Below are 19,666 nucleotides of genomic sequence, written 5' to 3'. Positions count from 1 at the left end.
CGTCGTCAACCAACAACAAATACCATTGGCTACCCTAGAAACAAACAAAAAATATAGAGTTCAATTAGAAGAATAAAGGAAATATTTGAACTTATTCAACAAATTCATATCATGATGGAAAGGAAATAGCACATTTCCAGATTCATCAATTAACAATATGAAATCAAATTATGAAGGAGACAGGGAAGGCTAGTTTCACTGCTAACTCGTTTAATCAGAGAAAAGGAAATTCCAATCAATATAATAAAAGCTTTCGATTTCATCAATATTTGTTCCATCTCCTAAAATATGTAATCGAAGAAGACCCACAAAGATTTCGAATCAGAGCTCCGACGACGTTGTCCTTCCTTGACAACTGATTTCTTTGAAAACAAAATCGTGAGATTTCTATTAGGTCGTATTTTATTTCTAGTTGAAGCTTCCTAAGCTTTTTTTTAAACGATGTGGCGGAGATTATGACAGTCAAAATGGTGATAGGGCGTAATATGGCCAAATTTTCTATCACATTTGTCGTGACATAATATCCATTATAACAAATTTATGGTTCATGATATTTGCCATGACATAATATCTATTATAATAAATTTGTGTATCATGACATTTGACATGACATAATATCCATTATTAGGCCAAGAATTTCTTGCTATAAATAGAAGAGTTTCTCCTCATTTGTAAACACACCAATTCAAGAGTTTTTCACTCTTGTCTTTCTTTTTCCTCTTTTATTTTATTATAGAGTATTTTATAAGAGAGTGAGTGTTGGAAAACACTTGTGTGAACCCTTTCTTTGGAGTGATCTTGTGAGGTTATTGTCTTGGAGTATTTGGGATTAATTAGAGTATTTACTCTAATTTTGTACTCTCTTTTGTACTCTTGTTATTATAGTGAAATTGCTCATCTCCGCTTGTGGACGTAGGTCACCTTGACCGAACCACGTTAAATTTGTGTCTTTTTTATATTCTTTAATTGCCGTTATTATCACCTTCCATTGTCTTTGTTATTATCATTATACCGTTGTTTGGCTAAATTTCGCATTACCCGGATTCCCGATCTTAACAATGGGTGTGATTAAATATGTGGAGTATAACTTTTTTTTAATTGAAGAAAAACTATGGTGAGATTGGTGGAGATGGAGGCGGTGAAGTGGAGTGGTAGATGAGAAACCTGTTAATAAAGAAGAAGGAAGAAGTGAAGAAAGAAGAGAAAATGACGAAGAAAAGTAAAACAAAAAAGAAAGAAAAATAAAAATAAAATACATTTAATAAAATATCTTGTAAAAATTAAATTTTATTTTTTGATCCCCTCACTCTCTTTAGTCTTTAAGCAAGTGACATACACTCTTTTATGTCATGTATGCTGGAAAAGGGACAGTAATACCAACTCAAAGTTGTTAAGGGAGGTTATAGGACCCCCAAAGTAAAAGGGTACATCTATTAAAGTGAGAGACAATCCAACTGGGTAATTATATATTCTTTGAGTAAGTTGTGTTCATATTTGCCCAAATCGACGGGGCTAATGCTTACTTTATTTATAGTTGCAATGCATTGCAACTTCCTTGTTTTTCATAAATTTGTATGTTTCTCTAAGACAAACTTAAATTTGCTCTTTGTAATTTTGGGATATATATTTTTGTTGTTGGCATGTCCGCACCTTGTATCATTTTACATAAAATGATAATACATGTTGGTTTAGACTAAAAGCATGTTTGGCCAAACTTCTTAAAAGGTCAAAAACGTTTTTTTTTCTTAACTTGAGTTGTTTGGCCAAACTTTTTTGGGAAAAAAAAAATAGTTTTGGGAAGAAGCAGAAAAAGTAATTTCTTCCCAAAAGCAGAAGCAGTTTTGACTTTTCTTCTTACCAAAAATACCCTTAACAAAATATAATATATGCCAAAATAACCGTTAAACCTAATACTTAGGATATTAATATATAAATATTTCTTATTATTTTTATGATAGCTTTCTAATATATAGTGACTTTAGGGGTGAATGTTTTGATATTTGTTGAATGATTTTTAATATATTTAACTTATATTAAAATAATTAAGTACTTTTAAATTTTATTTTCATATTTTACTTAAATAAAATAAAAAGATTTAATTATTGCATGTAATAACAAATTTTTAAGATTATTTATTTACTTATAATATTAACTATTAAGTAAATCTATTCATGTCCTTATTCGTAATTTGATACTTAAAATCACTTTCTGAAAAGCTTGGTCAAACACAAATTATTGCTCAAAAGTGCTTTTAAGAGTGATTAGCCAAACACAAACTGCTTCTCTCCAAAAGTATTTTTTTTTCAAAAGCACTTTTGAAAAAAATACTTATCAAAATAAGTTGATTTCTCCAACTTGGCCAAACAGGCTATAAACCGGATCACTAGATGACACTTAATACTTACTAAATACTCTTTGGATAAATTTTTTATTTTGTAAAAAAATAATCTAGACAAGTATTATTTGGAAAACTCAGACCAATTAAACTCTTTATTGAAGATCTCTAGATACTCAATTCTCAATATCTTCATTTTTTCTTAACAAAAACAGCTCAAACATATTTAGTTTAAAAAAATGTAAAATTATTTATATTTTTTTAAAAAAAATATCAAACAAACATTAGAAGTACGGGTGTTCATAAAACTCGAAAAATCGAACCAAATCGAAAAACGAACTAAACCGACTAAAAAATCGATATTTTTTCGGTTTGGTTTGGTTTTGATTTTGAATTTTAAAACCGATCAAATTTGGTTTGGTTTTTATTTTAATAAAAAAATAATCGAAAAACCAAATAAAACCGAATATAGTAGTAGCTATTTAAAATTTATTATTATATCTATATATATGTATATTTTTATACAAAGTTTTTTAAAATTTTATGTTACATTTTAATAGTTTGCACTTTTAATCTAGTTATTTGCTATTATAATAATCTAGTTATTTGCCTTTACATTCTAGTTTGATTAGTAATTTTTTTTGTTAAGTACAATAATTTATTTCATGTTAAAAATAATTTATTTTTAATTGAGTCCTAAAATTATTCATCACTATTTGGTTCAATTATCATCAATATATCTTGGTAAATGATAGATTTATCAAAGAGCAATTGATTTGATAGTGTTATGTTAAAAATGTAGTCATTATAATATATATTTAATAGTCTATATCTCATATTTAAAAAAAACGATAAATAATAGAAAACGGACGTAGACCGAATTGATAAAAAGTCGATTTATTTGGTTAGATTTGATTCAAATATTTAAAAAATACACCTAATCGGTTTGGTTTCTGGTTATGGAAAAAAGATCCAGCAACCCCCTCCATATTAGAAGAGCCGAAAAAGAGTTGAAGAAAAAGGCCTTTTTGACAAACACTGCGTCGAGTATTCGTATCTCTGTAAAAATTTATATAAATACAGAGACTCTTTCCCAGAATCCTCTTTCGTCACTCTGTTAACATCATTCTCTCTTCTTGTTTATTGTTTCTCTCTCTAAATTCCTCCAACCTTAGACTTTCTCTTTCTATTTTTCTCATGCATGGACGGACATTCATCACGGAATTGGAAAAATTAGGGCACACAAATTTCGTCGATCTATGTTGTTGAAGCTGTAAGGGAAGATGTGATTTCTGATATATTTTTCTGGTAAATTTGGTGTAAAGTTTCTGCGAAAAGATCAAAGGAAAAAAGTATTATTCGCATGAAGGGACCGTTAGATCGAACAAAAGTAGTGCTGCGGCACTTGCCCCCTACAATTTCTCAGTCTATGCTTGTTGAGCAAGTTCTTTCCCGATTCACTGGTCGCTACAACTGGTTCTCTTTTCGTCCTGGCAAGTCCAGGTTAGGGTTTCGAGTTTTTGTTGTTAAACATTACTATTTTAAATATGTTTCCTGGCTTTAGTAGTTATACTCCATCCATTTTACATATGCATAGTATTGTGATTGATTAGGATTGTGATTTTGAAGTAAGTATTGTTCACTTAGAATTTTGATAGTTCGATTGGGTTCTGTGAACTTATGATTGTTCATTTAAGTTTTTTGGGGTACGTAAAATTGGATATTATTGACTGAAATACAGCATCAAGGAGGTGCCACTGTACAAAAGTTTCTGTACACCAATAATTCATGTTATGTAAGCATATGTTAGAAAAGATAAGGCTTTATCCTTAAAAACATTTATAATTCCTCTCTGTCCTTAGTGTCCGTTTAGGATAGGGGATCAGCAGTGTTACTGATTGATTGGTTATTTGTTTTTTATTTTGGGTCGCTGTCCTGTGTGTATTTGTGAGACAGATGAGGCTTTGGCAGGAACTGTTTGGGGAATGTATACACTAGTATGGTATATTCTGTTAAAAGGTGGGCGTGTCTGGGAAGATGAATACCCATAAAGAGAAGAACAAAAGCATAAGTAGCGCAGTAAATATCTTCCCCTTTGCTTGCATGAAAAGAGCACAATTGCAAATGAGATCGTTGTCGGTGTAGTTTGTCTGCTTCGTTCTTTCATAGCTTGTTCTCTTTTGATAGGGACCAGGGTCTTTTAGCAGTTGATTTATCTGTACCTATGATTTTGTCCTTGCTCTCCCTTCTTTAATGTTCCTTTATTTGGTGATCTCTTTTGGTTGGTAAAACCTTTTGCGAATTTAGTATGAGAGAATACAGTAGTTTATCCGGATAAGGTGGTAGCCTTTATTGCCTTTACTTGTATAGATTTTTCGTTAAAAATAATGACGGTGTGCTGCATTTTGAAGAAATTCGTGAACTAGATTGCCACCTCTATGAGAGGGATTTTTCAGCGTCAGCTCTGAATCTGATTTAAAGCATTATCGTTTATCCAGTCTGTTCTTTCCTTATTTTGTTTTCTTAGGATACATGGAGATTCGGGTTTTCTGGCAATCCGTCCCTTCCCCGGACCCCGCGCATAGTGGGAGCTTAGTGCACCGGGCTGCCCTTTTTAAATTCATCAGATCCTTATCAAGAAAACTAACCGAAATTTATGGTTTTGTCTTTGCTCTCTCATTTATTGTAGCCTTTGTTAGTTAGAATTTTTGTTGTTGTATGGTATATCTTTTTTTCGAATTTATAGGTAGTTGAATGGTTTTGCAGTATATGCCTTGCAGAATTTGGCGATCATCTTTACTGCCTTGACTTGTTAGACTTTAGTCAGAAATACTAACTAGTGCGGTGCTGTTTCAAAGATAACGTGCATCTGTAAGAGGGGTTATCACTTTGTGAACGCAAATTAAAAATCTAAAACTCCCTTATTTATGATTTTGTCCTTACTCTCTCACTATCTTCTGAATGGTATGCCTTTTTTCAAATTTGTCGGAAAGAGGGGGTTGAATGTTTTATTAGAAAAGGATGATCACCTTTATTGCCTTGACTTGCAAATAAAAACTGATGAGGTGCTGTTCTGAAGAGAATGCTAAACTAGATTATATAGCCACTTGTTTTTTTATAACCGATTAAATAGCTACTTGTGCAAAAGGGTCAACTGCCTTTGGTCTATATAAGTGGATGCGCAGATGTATAGTCCATATAATATCCTCTGCTGTGGAATATTTAAGTTCTTAACACGGTAAAGTTTGTCCCAGAGGACATTTTATTTAGTCTTTTACCAGGGCTATTGACGGATTAATGAGTCTTGGATACCATCTTCCCCCCCGATAAGTGATTCTTGAAGATCACCCTGTATTGAGTGTTTAAACATGCTTTGGATGGGTAAATTCCTCATAACTTCTCTATAATAAGCCATATAGATGCATGCTTAGACATCTGAGAAACAGTTGTTACGAGAGAATTTATCTCTATTTATCATATTTACATCTAGTCAATGTGTGGATTATATACATTCCTGTAATTTTTCAAGATTATCCTATTATAGATCAATGTCATTTTCCTTTGACAGGTTAGCTAGTGTTGGACTTGTATTTTTGTGTATAACTTATGTACATAGTTACATATATTGTTATATGGATGCTTTTCGTGGTTTGTCTTTCAGTTGGATCACTGTTCTAGAAGGATTTCATTTTGTTTATCTTTATGTCCATTTTTTTTTTAATTATTTACACTGTTGGAGTAGGATTATCAGCTATGTCGCAATTAAGCGCAGATAATTGTGCCAGCATGTTATGTACACAACATGAACTTAGTATGATTTAGATTGCCAAAGTGCACTCCTTTTTCCCTCAATGTCAGTGTCTCTTATAGTTCCCTTCAGGCCTTCACCTCAAATTTTCTCCTGCAGCCAGAAGCATCAAACCTATTCAAGAGCCTATGTTGACTTTAAGAGGCCAGAAGATGTTATCGAGTTTGCCGAGTTCTTTGATGGACACGTTTTTGTAAATGAGAAAGGTAAAGCTCAAGAACAGTTACAAGAGCTTAGTTAGGCTTAATTGGGTATTCCTCCTTCAAGATGATATTTAAAAATTGTTTGAAATTCATTTCAACATTCGCTACAGGATTAAAATTTTTGGTCCTGTTTACTGTAACTATGTAAAGAAAATGTTGATCCCTTGTGTTATCTAGTTCGTGATAGTTCTCTGTGTGGAATTATTTGGTCTTTTGTTTGCCAATTTGTTTCTTACCTTCGTGTGTGTCTATACTAGGCACTCAGTTCAAAACTATTGTTGAGTATGCTCCTTCACAGCGTGCTCCAAAACGCTGGTCCAAGAAGGATGGCCGCGAAGGAACCATCTTGAAAGGTACTAAATTAATGTGCGGATTGCATCTGACGTAGCTATCTCCATCTAGTCTGCAGTCACAGTTAAGTTTATTGATGCACTTGTAGATCCTGAATATCTGGAGTTCCTTGAATTTATTGCAAAGCCTATCGAGAATCTTCCGAGTGCAGAAATACAATTGGAAAGAAAGGAAGCTGAACGAGCTGGTTAGTTAGACTATTTCCAGAATGTTGATGCTGTCCTCCTGCATCAAACTGATATTTAATCTATAAAATGAGAGATTGTGGAGAACAAACTATGGTGGTGGAGTGCATGTTCTGAAATTGAAGTTTCACATTTTCGTTGGTTTTTAGGTTCTGCAAAGGATGCTCCTATAGTTACTCCTTTGATGGACTACATACGTCAGAAAAGAGCTGCCAAGAGTGGAGCTCGGGTAGGAGTTCTCCTGTTATTAAATTTTAACCTGTTAGATTTTCATTCTTCCAAATAGAGAAGTATTTCACGGTCTCTTTCTCTCTCCCCCTCTCTTGGTACATTCACCTTCCCCCGAGCCCGCCTTGGGGAGTCTTCTGGCACTGTGGTTATTTGGTACATGAATGCTTTCCTCCCTTCCCTTAGAGAGAAAGAGGTTAGAGAAAATAAATGGGTCTTGTGTGGCATTAAAGTACTTCTGTTTTTCGTCTGTATAATATGAGCATGTGAAGAGCAGAAAATACATTTCATCATTCTGCAATGAATTATTGTAATGCCAACCTCCTCTTTCATTTGATATTTTGGCTTCAATCATGATCAGTGCTCCAAGTAAGAAGGTTGCAATTTAATATCCTGTGCTGTCGGAGGCTGATTACTTTCTTGGAGACAAGCATGGATGTCACCCTTATATATATGATCTCCTTTCAATTTCTTAGCTAGGATCAGTATATTCATGTAAATCGAGGCTATGTTCGTGTCAGAAGCAATTTACCAGCTGTTCACACCATTGCAGTGGTTTTAATTCAGTCTAAAAACATATGCTGCCCGTGAATCCATTTTTTAGCTCATTAATAAATTTAAAAAGAAAAGAAAAGGGGTGACTAGCAGCATAAGTTTTGAGCATAAATAATGTGAAAGGATGGTAAAATGATGAACAAATTACTGTAGTGGGGAAAATATTTTCTGGGACCCTTGATATGCATCAAATAGTTATTCGAAGGTTAGGTCCTTTTCTTCTGAAGTTGCTGGGTCAGTCTTCCATTTCGTACGTCATAGAGACATTTATAGATCTAAGCAAATCAAAAGGCCAATATTGAAGAATTTATTATATATGCTTCCTAGATATGCGTTAAAGTGTTATACTAGTGATTTATGGACAAAAATATGACGCGTAACTGGATTAAATACAGAAAACTTGTGACCTAAGTGGCCTTGATTAATTTGTTTGGATAATTGATGGTAAACAGCTCCATGATTTTTGTGAGCAGGCTGAATCTGTTGACAATGAGCTTTTCCATTAACCATCTATTACATTGTCTACACTTCTCAGAGGTGTACACTCAATTCTGTTTAATAAATAGCGATGATGGTACCACTCATGATTTGGTGCATCTTCCTTCAAGTTTAAGGATTCGTACTAACTTCTTATCCTTGGTCTTTGACAGAAATCTCTATCTAATGGGAGACCGACCAGAAGAGCGAACGGCACATCCTCAGGAAGTCCTAGCTCAAGTGCATTTAAACAAGGCTCTGAAAAGAGAAGGGTTTCTACAACCATGGTAAGGATGTCGTCTTCCAATCCAACTTTTTGGCAATTGGTACTCTTGGTATTAGATCTATCTATTTCATGCAAATAGCTCTGCATTTGATCTTCTCTCAGTTGCAACATCTGTGATCTATGTGCTTGTGAAAATAATGATATACCTGCTTTGACTTCTGCATCAGCTTTTCTCTGTTGATTTTCCTGTCCTCTAATAATTGATTGAGGATATTTTTCTTATCGAACTCTTGTTCATGTGGACAAGTAGCTTCTGCTTTGGGGGATATTTCTTTTGATGGATGTGTGGTTTGTGATGCTTTATCTTCCATCACTTATGGAACTGTTTGATCGTACAGTATGTTCTTCGAGATAGTTCTAAGGCTGGGAGTGGCAAAGACAAAAGACATATTTTAGTTCCAAAACGTGACGATCAGCAGCAGGCTGAGAAGTCTGGTACCTCCGCTCCTGGATCTGGGGCTGATGCAGTTGAAGAGGAAACTGGTATGCAGTATGCCTACACTTTAGTTGTTAGTTGTAATCACATGTTTTCCATGCTTGCTTTCATACATACTCTTTTTAGAAGCAAGGAACTATCATAAGCACAAATTGACATGGTTTTGGAATTTTCTGATAAATAAAGATATATTTTACGTACCACTGCAGCATGAGAGCGCTGGGTGTATACAATGGTACAGCAAAAATCTTAGTCACCTTAAGCAGGAAACTAACAAAATCATCTTATCATCTGTATAATGGACAATAACAATACATCAGAAAAGACAAAAGCTCTGAACTTGTGGTCTCCTTTCACAAGATAACACCTGCATAATGTTGATTCCACTATGGCGAAATGCATAAATAGACCCTTTAAGTTGTCCACAACGATCAGAGACATTTTAACAATGCTAATAACCAGATAGACACCTCTACTTGGTTATAAGTGTATCTTTTGAACATCTGGTTGGCTAAGGGGATTGATCTGGACTCTGGAGTGAAATTGCAGGGTAATGGGATTGTGGGAAGGTCAATGGGTTTTGGGAGGTGATTTCAATGTTTGCAGATTTGAGATTGAAAGGTTCAATTGCAATAGAAGATCAAACGCCATGAAGCATTCTCAGACATCATCCAGGACCTAGATGTCATTGATCTTCCCCTCCAAGGGGCACAATACACTTGGTCGAGAGGTGAAAACAGCTTGCAGGCATCAAGGCTTGAAAGGTTCCTCATCTCACAAGAGTGGAATGAAACTTTCAGAGCTGTGAGGCATATTGCAATGACAAAGGTGATCTCCAATCGTAGGCCAATCCTATTGGAATGTGGGGATTGGGATGCAACTCCTTCCTACTTCAAGTTTGAGAGTATGTGGTTACAGTTAGGGGTGTACATAGGTCGGGTTGGTTCAGATTTTTCAATTATCAAACCAAACCAATGGCGTCGGGTTTTTAAATTTATAAACCAAACCAAACCAACAAAGTCGAGTTTTTCAATCTCGGTTTTTCTCGGGTTTTTTCCCTGTAAAATCGTCATAGCATAAAATATGTAACTTGTGCTCCAAATATTTCTTAAGTCCTAGTAAAATACAACTATATAATGTGTTTTTCAAGAAACTAACGCAATAATATGTGAGATAAGTCATAGCATTATACTAAAATATTCAATAACAAAGATAAAATAATAAAATTACATAAAATAAATATTGCTAATTAATAAGCCATAATGAAAATTAACATAATCTAAAAATACTATATAGGTCATGCTAAAATAAGTATAGCTAATAAGTACTAATATTAATTACATAACTAAGCACTAAAGAAAAAGATAAACTAAGTTATGCATTTTCATTATAAACCAATATAAAACTAAAATAATTATCCAACACTATCGTCATTCCTAGTATTGAATTGAATTTCTTTTATTAGCATTAGTATTGATTTGAACTTTGTTTGAGTTACTACATTTAAGAGCTATAAAATTTATTTACTATTCAAGAATGTTAAGTTTAAACTTGAAATAATACGTTAAAAGATAAAACTGTGAAAAAGTTTAAGAAATATTTATAAATTACATTACAATAAATATTTATATGTATAAAATATTTTTAAAAATTATATAAATGTACTATCGGGTTGGTTCGGTTTCGGTTTGACTTTTTTTAGTTAAAACCAAACCAAACCAATTATGGTCGGGTTTTATTTTCCAATACCAAATCAAACCAAACCACATTTTTTTTTATTTTTTTACCGGTTTGACTCGGATTATCGGTTTGGTGCAGTTTATCGGTTTTCTTTGTACACCCCTAGTTACAGTCGGATGGATTACCCGGACAACTTAAAGACCTGGTGGCACAATTACACATTCACTGGTAGTTCAGATTTTAATGCAAAAGCTGAAAAGCCTTAAAAAGGATATCACCGTTTGGAACAAGGAGTTTGGAAGAGTGGAGACTAGAAAGTCCAGGGCTTTGGACGAGCTCATGATACTAGAACAAGCCACAGAAGGAAGGCAACTGAGCTAACTGAGGCCAGTCAAATGGTGAACCTGAGAGTAGAGATTCAACAGATAGCCAAAGTAGAGGAGATATCATGGAGGCAGAAATTTAGATGCCTTGGTTTAGAGGGCAAGGGTTCTTAATCTAGATCTTCAAGCTTCTTACTTTTATTTTTCATCTTTTAGCTTTTAAAAAAAAGCTATTACTTTTTTTTGACAAGGTAAATACTTTCATTAATATGGATTAATCTCATGAATACAAGCAGTATACCAAGTTATAGAGAATCTACAACATAATATGATTCCCAATACCTGATCTTTTATACAAACCGGAACCTCATGGGTGCACCAAAAAGATACTAGGAATGAGAGACTATTCCCTTCAAGCTGTTTAGTTGTGTCAAACGGTAACTTGAAACATGAAACGTTCTCCCTCACAAGGATTGGTTTTCTTGTTTATGATATATTCTTTAATCTTATTAAACTTACTAGTTTCTGGACACGTGTGTTGCGCGTGTTCCCAATATCAATGAGTACCAAATTTTTAGGTAATAAAAGTTACAAATTAACTAAGCATTTGAAGTTAAAGTATGTCACTAACATAATTCGATTTCAGTGACTTAATATTTGAATATGGAACCTGCAATGAACAATTATATTAAGTTAGTCAAATGTTATTTTCAATTATTATAATTTTATTTTATGAGTTGCAAACATATTAATTGGTCTTTTTGTGTATGTTCCTTTCTACCATTTTAGTTAATCTACCATTATTAATGCTTTGTGATGATACTGATTGGCAGAGCAAAATATACTATCAAAAAGATTATTGCAAGAAAATTCAGTCCCCAATTAAATTAGGAATCAACTTTTGTAAATCTGCATATTACATTAAAGGTGATACATAAATATAACAAGAGATGTAAAATAACGGGAATATAATCGGCTCCACAAATAAGAATAAAGCATATTCTAGACACTTATCACAAACCCGTGTCACCCCGTAATAAAGATAAGTCATCAACTGAAAACACAAGTAGATAAAAAAGCTTGAACAAGCTAAGAAAAATTTGAATGTTATGCATGTGATGTGACTGAGTCTCGAAAGAACAATGGTATTTAATATGTCTTCAAATCCTAAAGAAATAAATGATATTTGAATCATTTCTCATAATTGACTAAACCTTAACATTCTAATATTAAGAGAAACATAAACACAAAAACAAAGAATCTAAGTCAATAGAGGAGTTACTCATGAACAAAATTTTCCTTTTGGATGGAGTGTTAGTTGTTTGGATATGAGTCTGGCGCACTTGATCAGTTGCTCATGGCATGGACTTTGAATAAGTAGCTCATAGAAATACATTAATCCCTGTGGACTTTTGAACGGGCCATATATAAAAAGTGTTCTTGCTGTAAATCTTATCTTAGTTGTGCCACTTGCAGTGATGGTAAGCATCTCCAATAGTTTGGCAGTCAATGTTAAATTTTAATACTCAAAATCTAAAAAGGCAGAAGATAATAAGATGGGAGAAGATAAGGCTATTGATAATCAGAGTTTTGTTTTAATGACAAGTAAACACAAGATATAAATATATAATTATGGAAATCAATTAATTAGGAGAAGAGGAAGAGACTCAATGACATAATTATTATTTATGACTATATGATATTTTTCTACTTTTGTACATGAATCTAGTAAAAGAGTTTTGAATAAAGCATATTTAAAATTGCATTTAGGATAAAAGTTGAGAAGTAAGTTAAGAGAAAATGAAGAAAATATAATAGGGAATGGTAAACGTTAGATCTAATAGATACATGTGTGGCAGCTAATTGAAGGGACTCAACACTATTATTGATTAAATGTTACTATTTATTATGAAATATTTTACCTTTTTGTTATTTTATATAAGTTATATTTTTGTACAAGAATTTTATGTAGAGTTGTATCTAATTGAAGGACGAAATTGTAACTCAATTTTTCATGGGCATTTTGGTAATCTAACTTTAGTTATAAGGACTTCCTACTTTTAGTATAACTAGTTCTGGACACGTGTGTTGCACGTAGAACCCCATGTTAATTGATTTAAAATTGGACCTTAGTGCTCAACCACTAGTCACCTTTTCGACCAACATAAGGGCCCTTCGAGACCCCCAATACCTCCCTAGCGGCCTCTCTAATGTAATTTGCAGTCGCGGCCCACATACCACTTGTGTTCGCACTTATCTTCCATGCCCCCATAGCCAATAGCTTATCCCCCAACTCCTAGGCTCTAACCTTCGTCAAAGCTCCCCATTTGATCCTAGAAAGACCATACGCAACCCTTTTTCTCTGCTTCCTCATAATCTCCAAATCCATGACCATGGGCCTATGCTGGGTCGAGAGGTTCTCACTTAGGAAGACCTTGAAATCTACGCACAGACCTCTATCTGACTTTCTAAGGAGTAAAAGTCAATCTGAGTCTTGGCTACCAAACTCTTAAAAGTAACCAAGTTCTCCTCCTTCTTCGAAAAACTCGAGTTAGCAATCACCAAGTCAAACGCCTTTGCAAAATCCAACAATGACATGCATCTATAAAGAGAAAAAAAAAAGAGTTAATGCATTACATATATAGCTAGAAACACATGAATGAGTATATTTGTCACATAATTAGTACTGAATTTTTTTTACCTTGAAATTGAAATATACTTCCAATAAGATTGTAAAATCATAAAGCAATTGCAAAAAATGGATTCACTAAAAGATTTTCAAGTTTTCATTTTATATATGCTGAGCAAATGAAAATTTCTAAGATCAAACAAATATCATTATAACCACCATAAGATAATATAAAAAATGCCATTTTCTTTTGCACTGCTACTTGTTAGGGGAAATGCGCTGAAAGTTATAATATATTTACATGGCGAGTCAATTTGTGCGTAACTTATATAAGTACAACAATTGGTTTTTGAGGAGCAAATTTGGCTCATTCCCCTGCCAGGTAATTGAAAGAGATTGTAGAGAGAATTTCTTTTAAATTCTACCAGCCTACCACCAACAAAATAATTTTCATGCTACAACACTCATTTCCATATTAAGTCCATACATAAGATACCTTGCAGATACATGGTTGTTGTTGATCTTGATAGCCAGAGGCAGAGCCAGGATTTCAAGCATATGGTTTGGAATTCTAATTTTTTAAAGTTATTAGGTCAAATATAGAGTTTGAAAGCTATTGGGTTTGGCCAAACCCGTCCCGACACTCTAGCTCTGCCCCTGTTGATAGCAATTTTTTTGACATACTTCTTGATCTTTGAAAGAACCAGCATGCAAAAACAATATATATCAACTGTTAAAAAGAAAGAGAATACTTGACAATATTTTGTGACAGTTTGGGATTGAGCCTTATTTGTTGTTGTTGTACATGTGTCGATGAAGCATGATATTATAAACTATAGAGACAGGAAGTAGGCGAAGAGTACCACAAATAAAATATCAATAATATAGTCATTGAACTTTTAAGAAATACTAAAATGTTCCATCAAAAGAAAACGAAAGATATATCAATATGGTCTTTATATAAATTTGGGTTGGAGGGAAGGTAGGTTGCTCTGATGGTAAGCACCCTCCTCTTCCAACCAAGAGGTTGTGAGTTCGAGTCACCCCAAGAGCAAGGTGGGGAGTTCTTGGAGGGAAGGATGCCGAGGGTCTATTGGAAACAGCCTCTCTACCCCAGGGTAGGGGTAAGGTATGCGTACACACTACCCTCCCCAAACCTCACTAGTGGGATTATACTGGGTTGTTGTTGTTGTTGTTATTGTCTTTATATAAATTTGAATTCACAACTGACTAATAAGTACAATTTTAAAATTCAAAAGCTAAGACACTACTCTATATGCTAACATAATGAAACACGCTTAAACTTTCACAACAGTGATATAAAGAGTTTGATGCCTTAAAATTAGTGATGTGCTGGACTTCTTAAGCTCTTTATATAAGAAATTAAGAAGAGTAATTTGAAGAATTGAGAAAGATCTGCTAGAAATAGTCCTTGACGTCGTCAGAGCCAATAACACTGGAGAAGCAGAGTTGATGGAGATAGAACATTTTCTTGCCTTTATATATATCCTCCTTTTCAGTTGGATGGTGTTGCTTGAACTTTCCCAAGCGTTTTTTTATTGAATTAGTCTACAATAAATAATTCAATGTGCCTCTTCAAATATTCCAACTTTTTCTACGGAAACAAAGCGGTTGGCTAATGCAAGTGTGTTTAATTAATGTGTTGACATATGAAAGGAATGATATTTATTCATTTATTGAATTATGGTTACTTGTAACGGAAGAAATGTTTATTTTCTTTTATACAAAAATATTGAAAGTGTTCTAATAAAGGACGAAATGTGGAATTGTAACGGAAGAAATATGTCTTTTTGTAATACAAAAATATTGAAACTGTTCTATTGAAGGACAAAATGTGGGTATTTTCGTAATTCAAGTTTAGAGATAGAGGCTTCCCACTTTTAGTATAATATGATATGATGATATGATATGATGAACGATAACGGTCTTTAACATTTTTAAAATTTATGATATTAATTAATCATCATCTATGCTCTGAAAATTGTCTATCTAAGGGTTGACTAGCTTTATTGAATTACCAAGTTATTTTTACTAGCTCCATTACAAGATGTTATGATGGGATCTTGGAGCTAGCCAATAACAAGAAGATATACCTCAAAGAGGCTAGTCAAGAGTAAGGGAGCTCAAAAAATCTAAAAAGACAGTAGAACTATTTACATAGGACTGTTTGTCCCAACAAAAAAGACTTAAGTAGACATCTGGCCCTCGGCAAGTGAATTGAAGTTGAGACTCCATCAAAACATCTGAGGTTTCTTTCAGTCCATATGTCTCTTATGCCAAGTTATTACACATTACCAAGTTATTACACATGATTTTTTAATTCTGTTAGGGTCTGAGTGATCTTGTCCTCGAATCCTCTCTATGCCTCTTATGCCATTTTTATCTATGATCCTACAATCAATCTGTCTCTGAAGATTGTCTATCTACGATGACTTGTATCTTTTGATTGAACTGAATCACGGAGCATAAAACATGGTCTTTTTATGGGGCTCTCTTAGTAAGGGTTTAAAAATTTGGATTGTTGATCTTCTTTCTCTTCCCATTCTTGACATTCATTACTTATTCATCTTACATGTTTTTAGAATGCTTAAGGTCTGTTGAATTTGTTCCAGGTGGAGCTGCTGATGTTGGGAAGAAGAAAATCCTGCTCTTGAAGGGAAAGGAAAGAGAAATTCCTAATGTAAGTTTTACTTTAGTTGGGGGGTGGGGATGGGGGTGGGGGTTGCACACTGAAAATGAAATTAGCTCCACTGTGCCTTAGGTTGGGGGAACTCCATTTCCTTTCATAAGCTCTGGAAGTGAGAGACGTCTAGGTGTTAGAGCATGTTTATTTTTAAGATAACTTTTGCTAATCTCTTTTAGTCAACTAGGCGATCATCCCTCATATTCTTTACCCCCAAACTTCCTGACTGATATGTTCACAGAATCAGTGGAAATGTTTCTGTGCATATGGATTGGTCCATCAAACCTTTTGAGGTGATCTAATCTGCGATGTTATTTACTTCTAAGTCACAGTAAGGCTTTCTTTTGTAATTAAAAAACACTGATCTGTTCGACACAATTGTAATAACTTAATGCTGTAATGCACGTGGCAAAACGATCTGGCTCACCTTGACAAAGAAAAGGTGGCCTTGAAGTAGTTTGAGGTTCCAGATGCAAACGGGATCTTATTACTATTGAGTGGTCACCAGACACCACTATGTGGGATTACACTGGGTATGTTGTTGTACTATTGAGTGATCACTGCTAAAGGTCAAAAGTTCTGTTAATTTCATTTGTTTCTCTGATGAGGAGGGAATCCCTTGTTGTTTAGATAGTTGATTTGCTTTAATTGATATGTAATGGATACTTGTATCCAACACTTTAATGTATAAAACCAATTTATGTAAACCAATTTGGTTCATCCCGATAAATGTCTCCTGGAAAATTAATTTCAGTTTAGATTTTCTGCAACTTTGAACTTATTAGTCTTTTCTTTCCTTCATAGGTTTCTAGTGGTTCATTGATTCAGGACAATGCGGCACCTATTGTCAAGAATACAATAACATCATCTGCTCCGCAACAGAACCAGCGCCGTGAGGCAAGTGGGAAGATCATTAGAAGTATTCTTCTCAAGGATGCTCGTCAAAATCAAGCTCCTTCTGCATCCCAACAAGAACAGCACAGCCAGGATAAGGACAAAAAGCCTCCTAGGCCACCAAGCGTGCAGTTGTTTCAGAAAGAAATTAACGGAGTTAATGAGGATAAGATTGTTGGAACTGATTTGCATGTTGTCCACACTGAAAAGCAGGAAAGACGCTCTAGGATTAGGGATAGGCCTGATCGTGGTGTTTGGACTCCTCTTCGTCGTGCTGATAGTTTGCATGCTAGTGATGAATCCTTGTCTTCATCTACCTCTCAATCTTCTGAAGTGCTGGATTCTCTTGAAGGTTTGTTCACTAGTATCACTCATGTTTGGTGTTCTTGACCTTTTGCCAGATGCTAGATTTTCTAATTATTTTGGTTGACAGAAAACTATTCTGCCTTTTATTTTCTTGTCTCTCATTTGTTATAAAGATTAAAGAGAGTATATTCATCATTTTCTTACATCTCTTAATTTTAATTTACATGTATTAATGTTTGTTAAGGATTAGGGTTTACTCAGTTTTCTTTTCCCTGGAATCTTCCCCCTTTTTTGGGGGGGAGGGGTGGGGGGGAATCCTTCTAATTTTCTTCTTCTTCTTTTTTAGGAAGTCAGGGTGAAACCAAAAATGATCTGCCAAATGTTCGTGGTGGGGAGTTCAGACCCATGGGAAGCGGGCGTAATTCTCATTCTTCTTTTGACAATGGTTAGTTTTGTTTATGGGTCATGAAACTTTGTGATTCTTTGCTACACGTGAAGTATTGTGCTCAATATTTTCTTCCCTCTTTTCGTCACTGGGACATGTTTGGTTACGTTTAAATTTTTTGATGTATCTAGGTACTTATAAACGTCGTGGTATGAGGGATGATGGCATTTCAGTAGGGGAAGGAAAACCCTTGAGAAGGGGAGGTCCTTCTAACTATGGTACCCATGAGGTGTGCTTTGTTTAGTACAATGTTTCATATTTTAGTGTAGGCCGATGTGTTTTCACTGTGTGTTTTTACTGATTTGCTCACATGGACTATATGATGTTCATGCAGAAACAAGTGTGGGTCCAAAAGTCAAGTTCTGGTACTTAAGTTTTGTCATTAATGGTAAGCTTTAAAGTTGGCTGTTCATTTCTGTTGTCCAAGTTCTTTTCATTTTAGTGGTGTTGCTTGATAGATGAAAATACCTATCCAAAAGAAATGCTTAATAGATGAATAAATGAATGGCATCGAAGCACTACAATTGCCACAGCACTCATTCATTTAAATGTACAAGTGGCACGAGATATACTTTATTGTCAACTTAGTTTGGTTATGTCTAAAAGTGCGTAGGTGGTAAACGCATGGCGTATTTCTTTTTGGTGAGTGCAATCTACCATTATTGATTCAAAGGTTGAGCCTTCAATTTATCTAGTTTTTTCTGCAGCGAAAAGCTTGGTTTTGCCATATCAGGTATTCGTGGCTAGTGGCTGGAGCTCTCTTTACTAGACACATCATGTATGAGCAAGGTTCCTGGAGTAAAGATAAGGATCTGAAGGCCTTAATGAAATTTTTGACTCGCCAAGGTGGTTTAGAAACTGGTATATACTGCTAAACTAGTCTTTGATCTGACTGAATTGAAGATGGCTGGAGTAGGGGCAGGAGGAAAGGAAGTCGTATCAGTGATATATACACCACGATTTTCAGCTGGTGCACCTTATGAAGTCTCTTCATCGGTGATGTGGGTTTCCTTGTTCCTGTGATTGATCCGGCTGATTATCAAATAATATGGTTCTATAGATGGAAGGTTTCCTTTGTTGAACTGTAAATACGAACATGGTATTGTGTGAAGTGCGCCAATAATCACATACATATGTTTCATAGCCCCATACTAGTTCTAGGCTTGACTGATTGGAGATTGTCAAAGAAGAAGCTTGGAGTTGCTGCAATCTTGGTTGAAGCTTGTTGTCTAAGTGGGGCCCTGATGGCAAAGCGTTGAAGAGGTCGGTTCGTAGTCGCTTGTTTGTGTGTATGGATGGGGTTGCTAGTCCAAGGGATGTTTTATCGAAATGAAAAAAAGTGTTGTTCCAAAAAACTATAGTGCAATTTTTATATTTATCAATAATATTGTACGGTTGCAGATTTAACTTTATTTTCCTGACGAAACACCCATAATCCTCTGCCGAGAATCAAATTTCAGGCAGAAAATGGATTCTTACGGTAACGTGAGTGGCTTTTTCGTGTTTGGATACATTAAATAAAATGTCAATGGTTGTCATAACTCATAATATATCAACGGATGTATTTTTTTTTTTTTAAAAAAAAAACGGAAGCTGCTAAAGACAGTGACGCAAATTTTTTGATAAAGTGCGGAATAATACGTGAAGGTTCAATGCCTAGTCAGATTTTTCCTGATTCAATGATCCATTGTCAATTCACAGTAATGCGATGCAATAACCTTATATTTAGCTATCAAATAATTATCTGCATTTTTATCTTTTCTAGTCAAACTCAGTTTGAGAAAATATATGATTCCCAATAATTTTTGTCGTTTTACTCGA

The 19,666-nt window shown here is 34.4% G+C and overlaps 1 protein-coding gene across 2 annotated transcripts; it reads left to right on the top strand.

Moving 5' to 3' along the window:
• The first annotated feature begins 3,297 nt into the window (after positions 1-3,297).
• LOC104085217 (regulator of nonsense transcripts UPF3-like) lies at positions 3,298-19,252 on the top strand. 2 transcript variants are annotated; one of them, XM_009589207.4, is made up of 13 exons: positions 3,298-3,838; positions 6,216-6,349; positions 6,604-6,699; positions 6,786-6,884; positions 7,032-7,111; positions 8,316-8,429; positions 8,767-8,911; positions 16,130-16,197; positions 17,005-17,446; positions 17,747-17,845; positions 17,977-18,074; positions 18,180-18,233; positions 18,553-19,252. In XM_009589207.4, the coding sequence occupies exons 1-12, from the start codon at positions 3,699-3,701 to the stop codon at positions 18,216-18,218; spliced, it is 1,554 nt and encodes a 517-aa protein (XP_009587502.1). In that variant the 5' UTR covers positions 3,298-3,698; the 3' UTR covers positions 18,219-18,233; positions 18,553-19,252. The 2 variants fall into 2 exon arrangements, with proteins under 2 accessions (XP_009587502.1, XP_009587503.1); XM_009589208.4 differs by having other exon boundaries at positions 3,299-3,838; positions 6,243-6,349.
• Positions 19,253-19,666: the final 414 nt, after the last annotated feature.

This window comes from Nicotiana tomentosiformis, chromosome 1 (genome assembly GCF_000390325.3).
Source record: "Nicotiana tomentosiformis chromosome 1, ASM39032v3, whole genome shotgun sequence".
NCBI classification, from domain to species: Eukaryota; Viridiplantae; Streptophyta; class Magnoliopsida; order Solanales; family Solanaceae; genus Nicotiana; species Nicotiana tomentosiformis.
The sequence above is the reverse complement of the archived record's forward strand: the minus strand, read 5'-3'. Positions and strand labels throughout refer to the sequence as shown.

What these genes read in the sequence shown, in the direction of transcription:
- LOC104085217 (XM_009589207.4), top strand. Translation starts at nt 3,699, where the DNA reads ATGAAGGGACCGTTAGATCGAACAAAAGTAGTGCTGCGGCACTTGCCC. An exon ending in AGTGCTGGATTCTCTTGAAG is followed by an intron (nt 17,447 to 17,746) that starts GTTTGTTCACTA and finishes CTTCTTTTTTAG; the next exon opens with GAAGTCAGGGTGAAACCAAA. An exon ending in CTAACTATGGTACCCATGAG is followed by an intron (nt 18,075 to 18,179) that starts GTGTGCTTTGTT and finishes ATGTTCATGCAG; the next exon opens with AAACAAGTGTGGGTCCAAAA.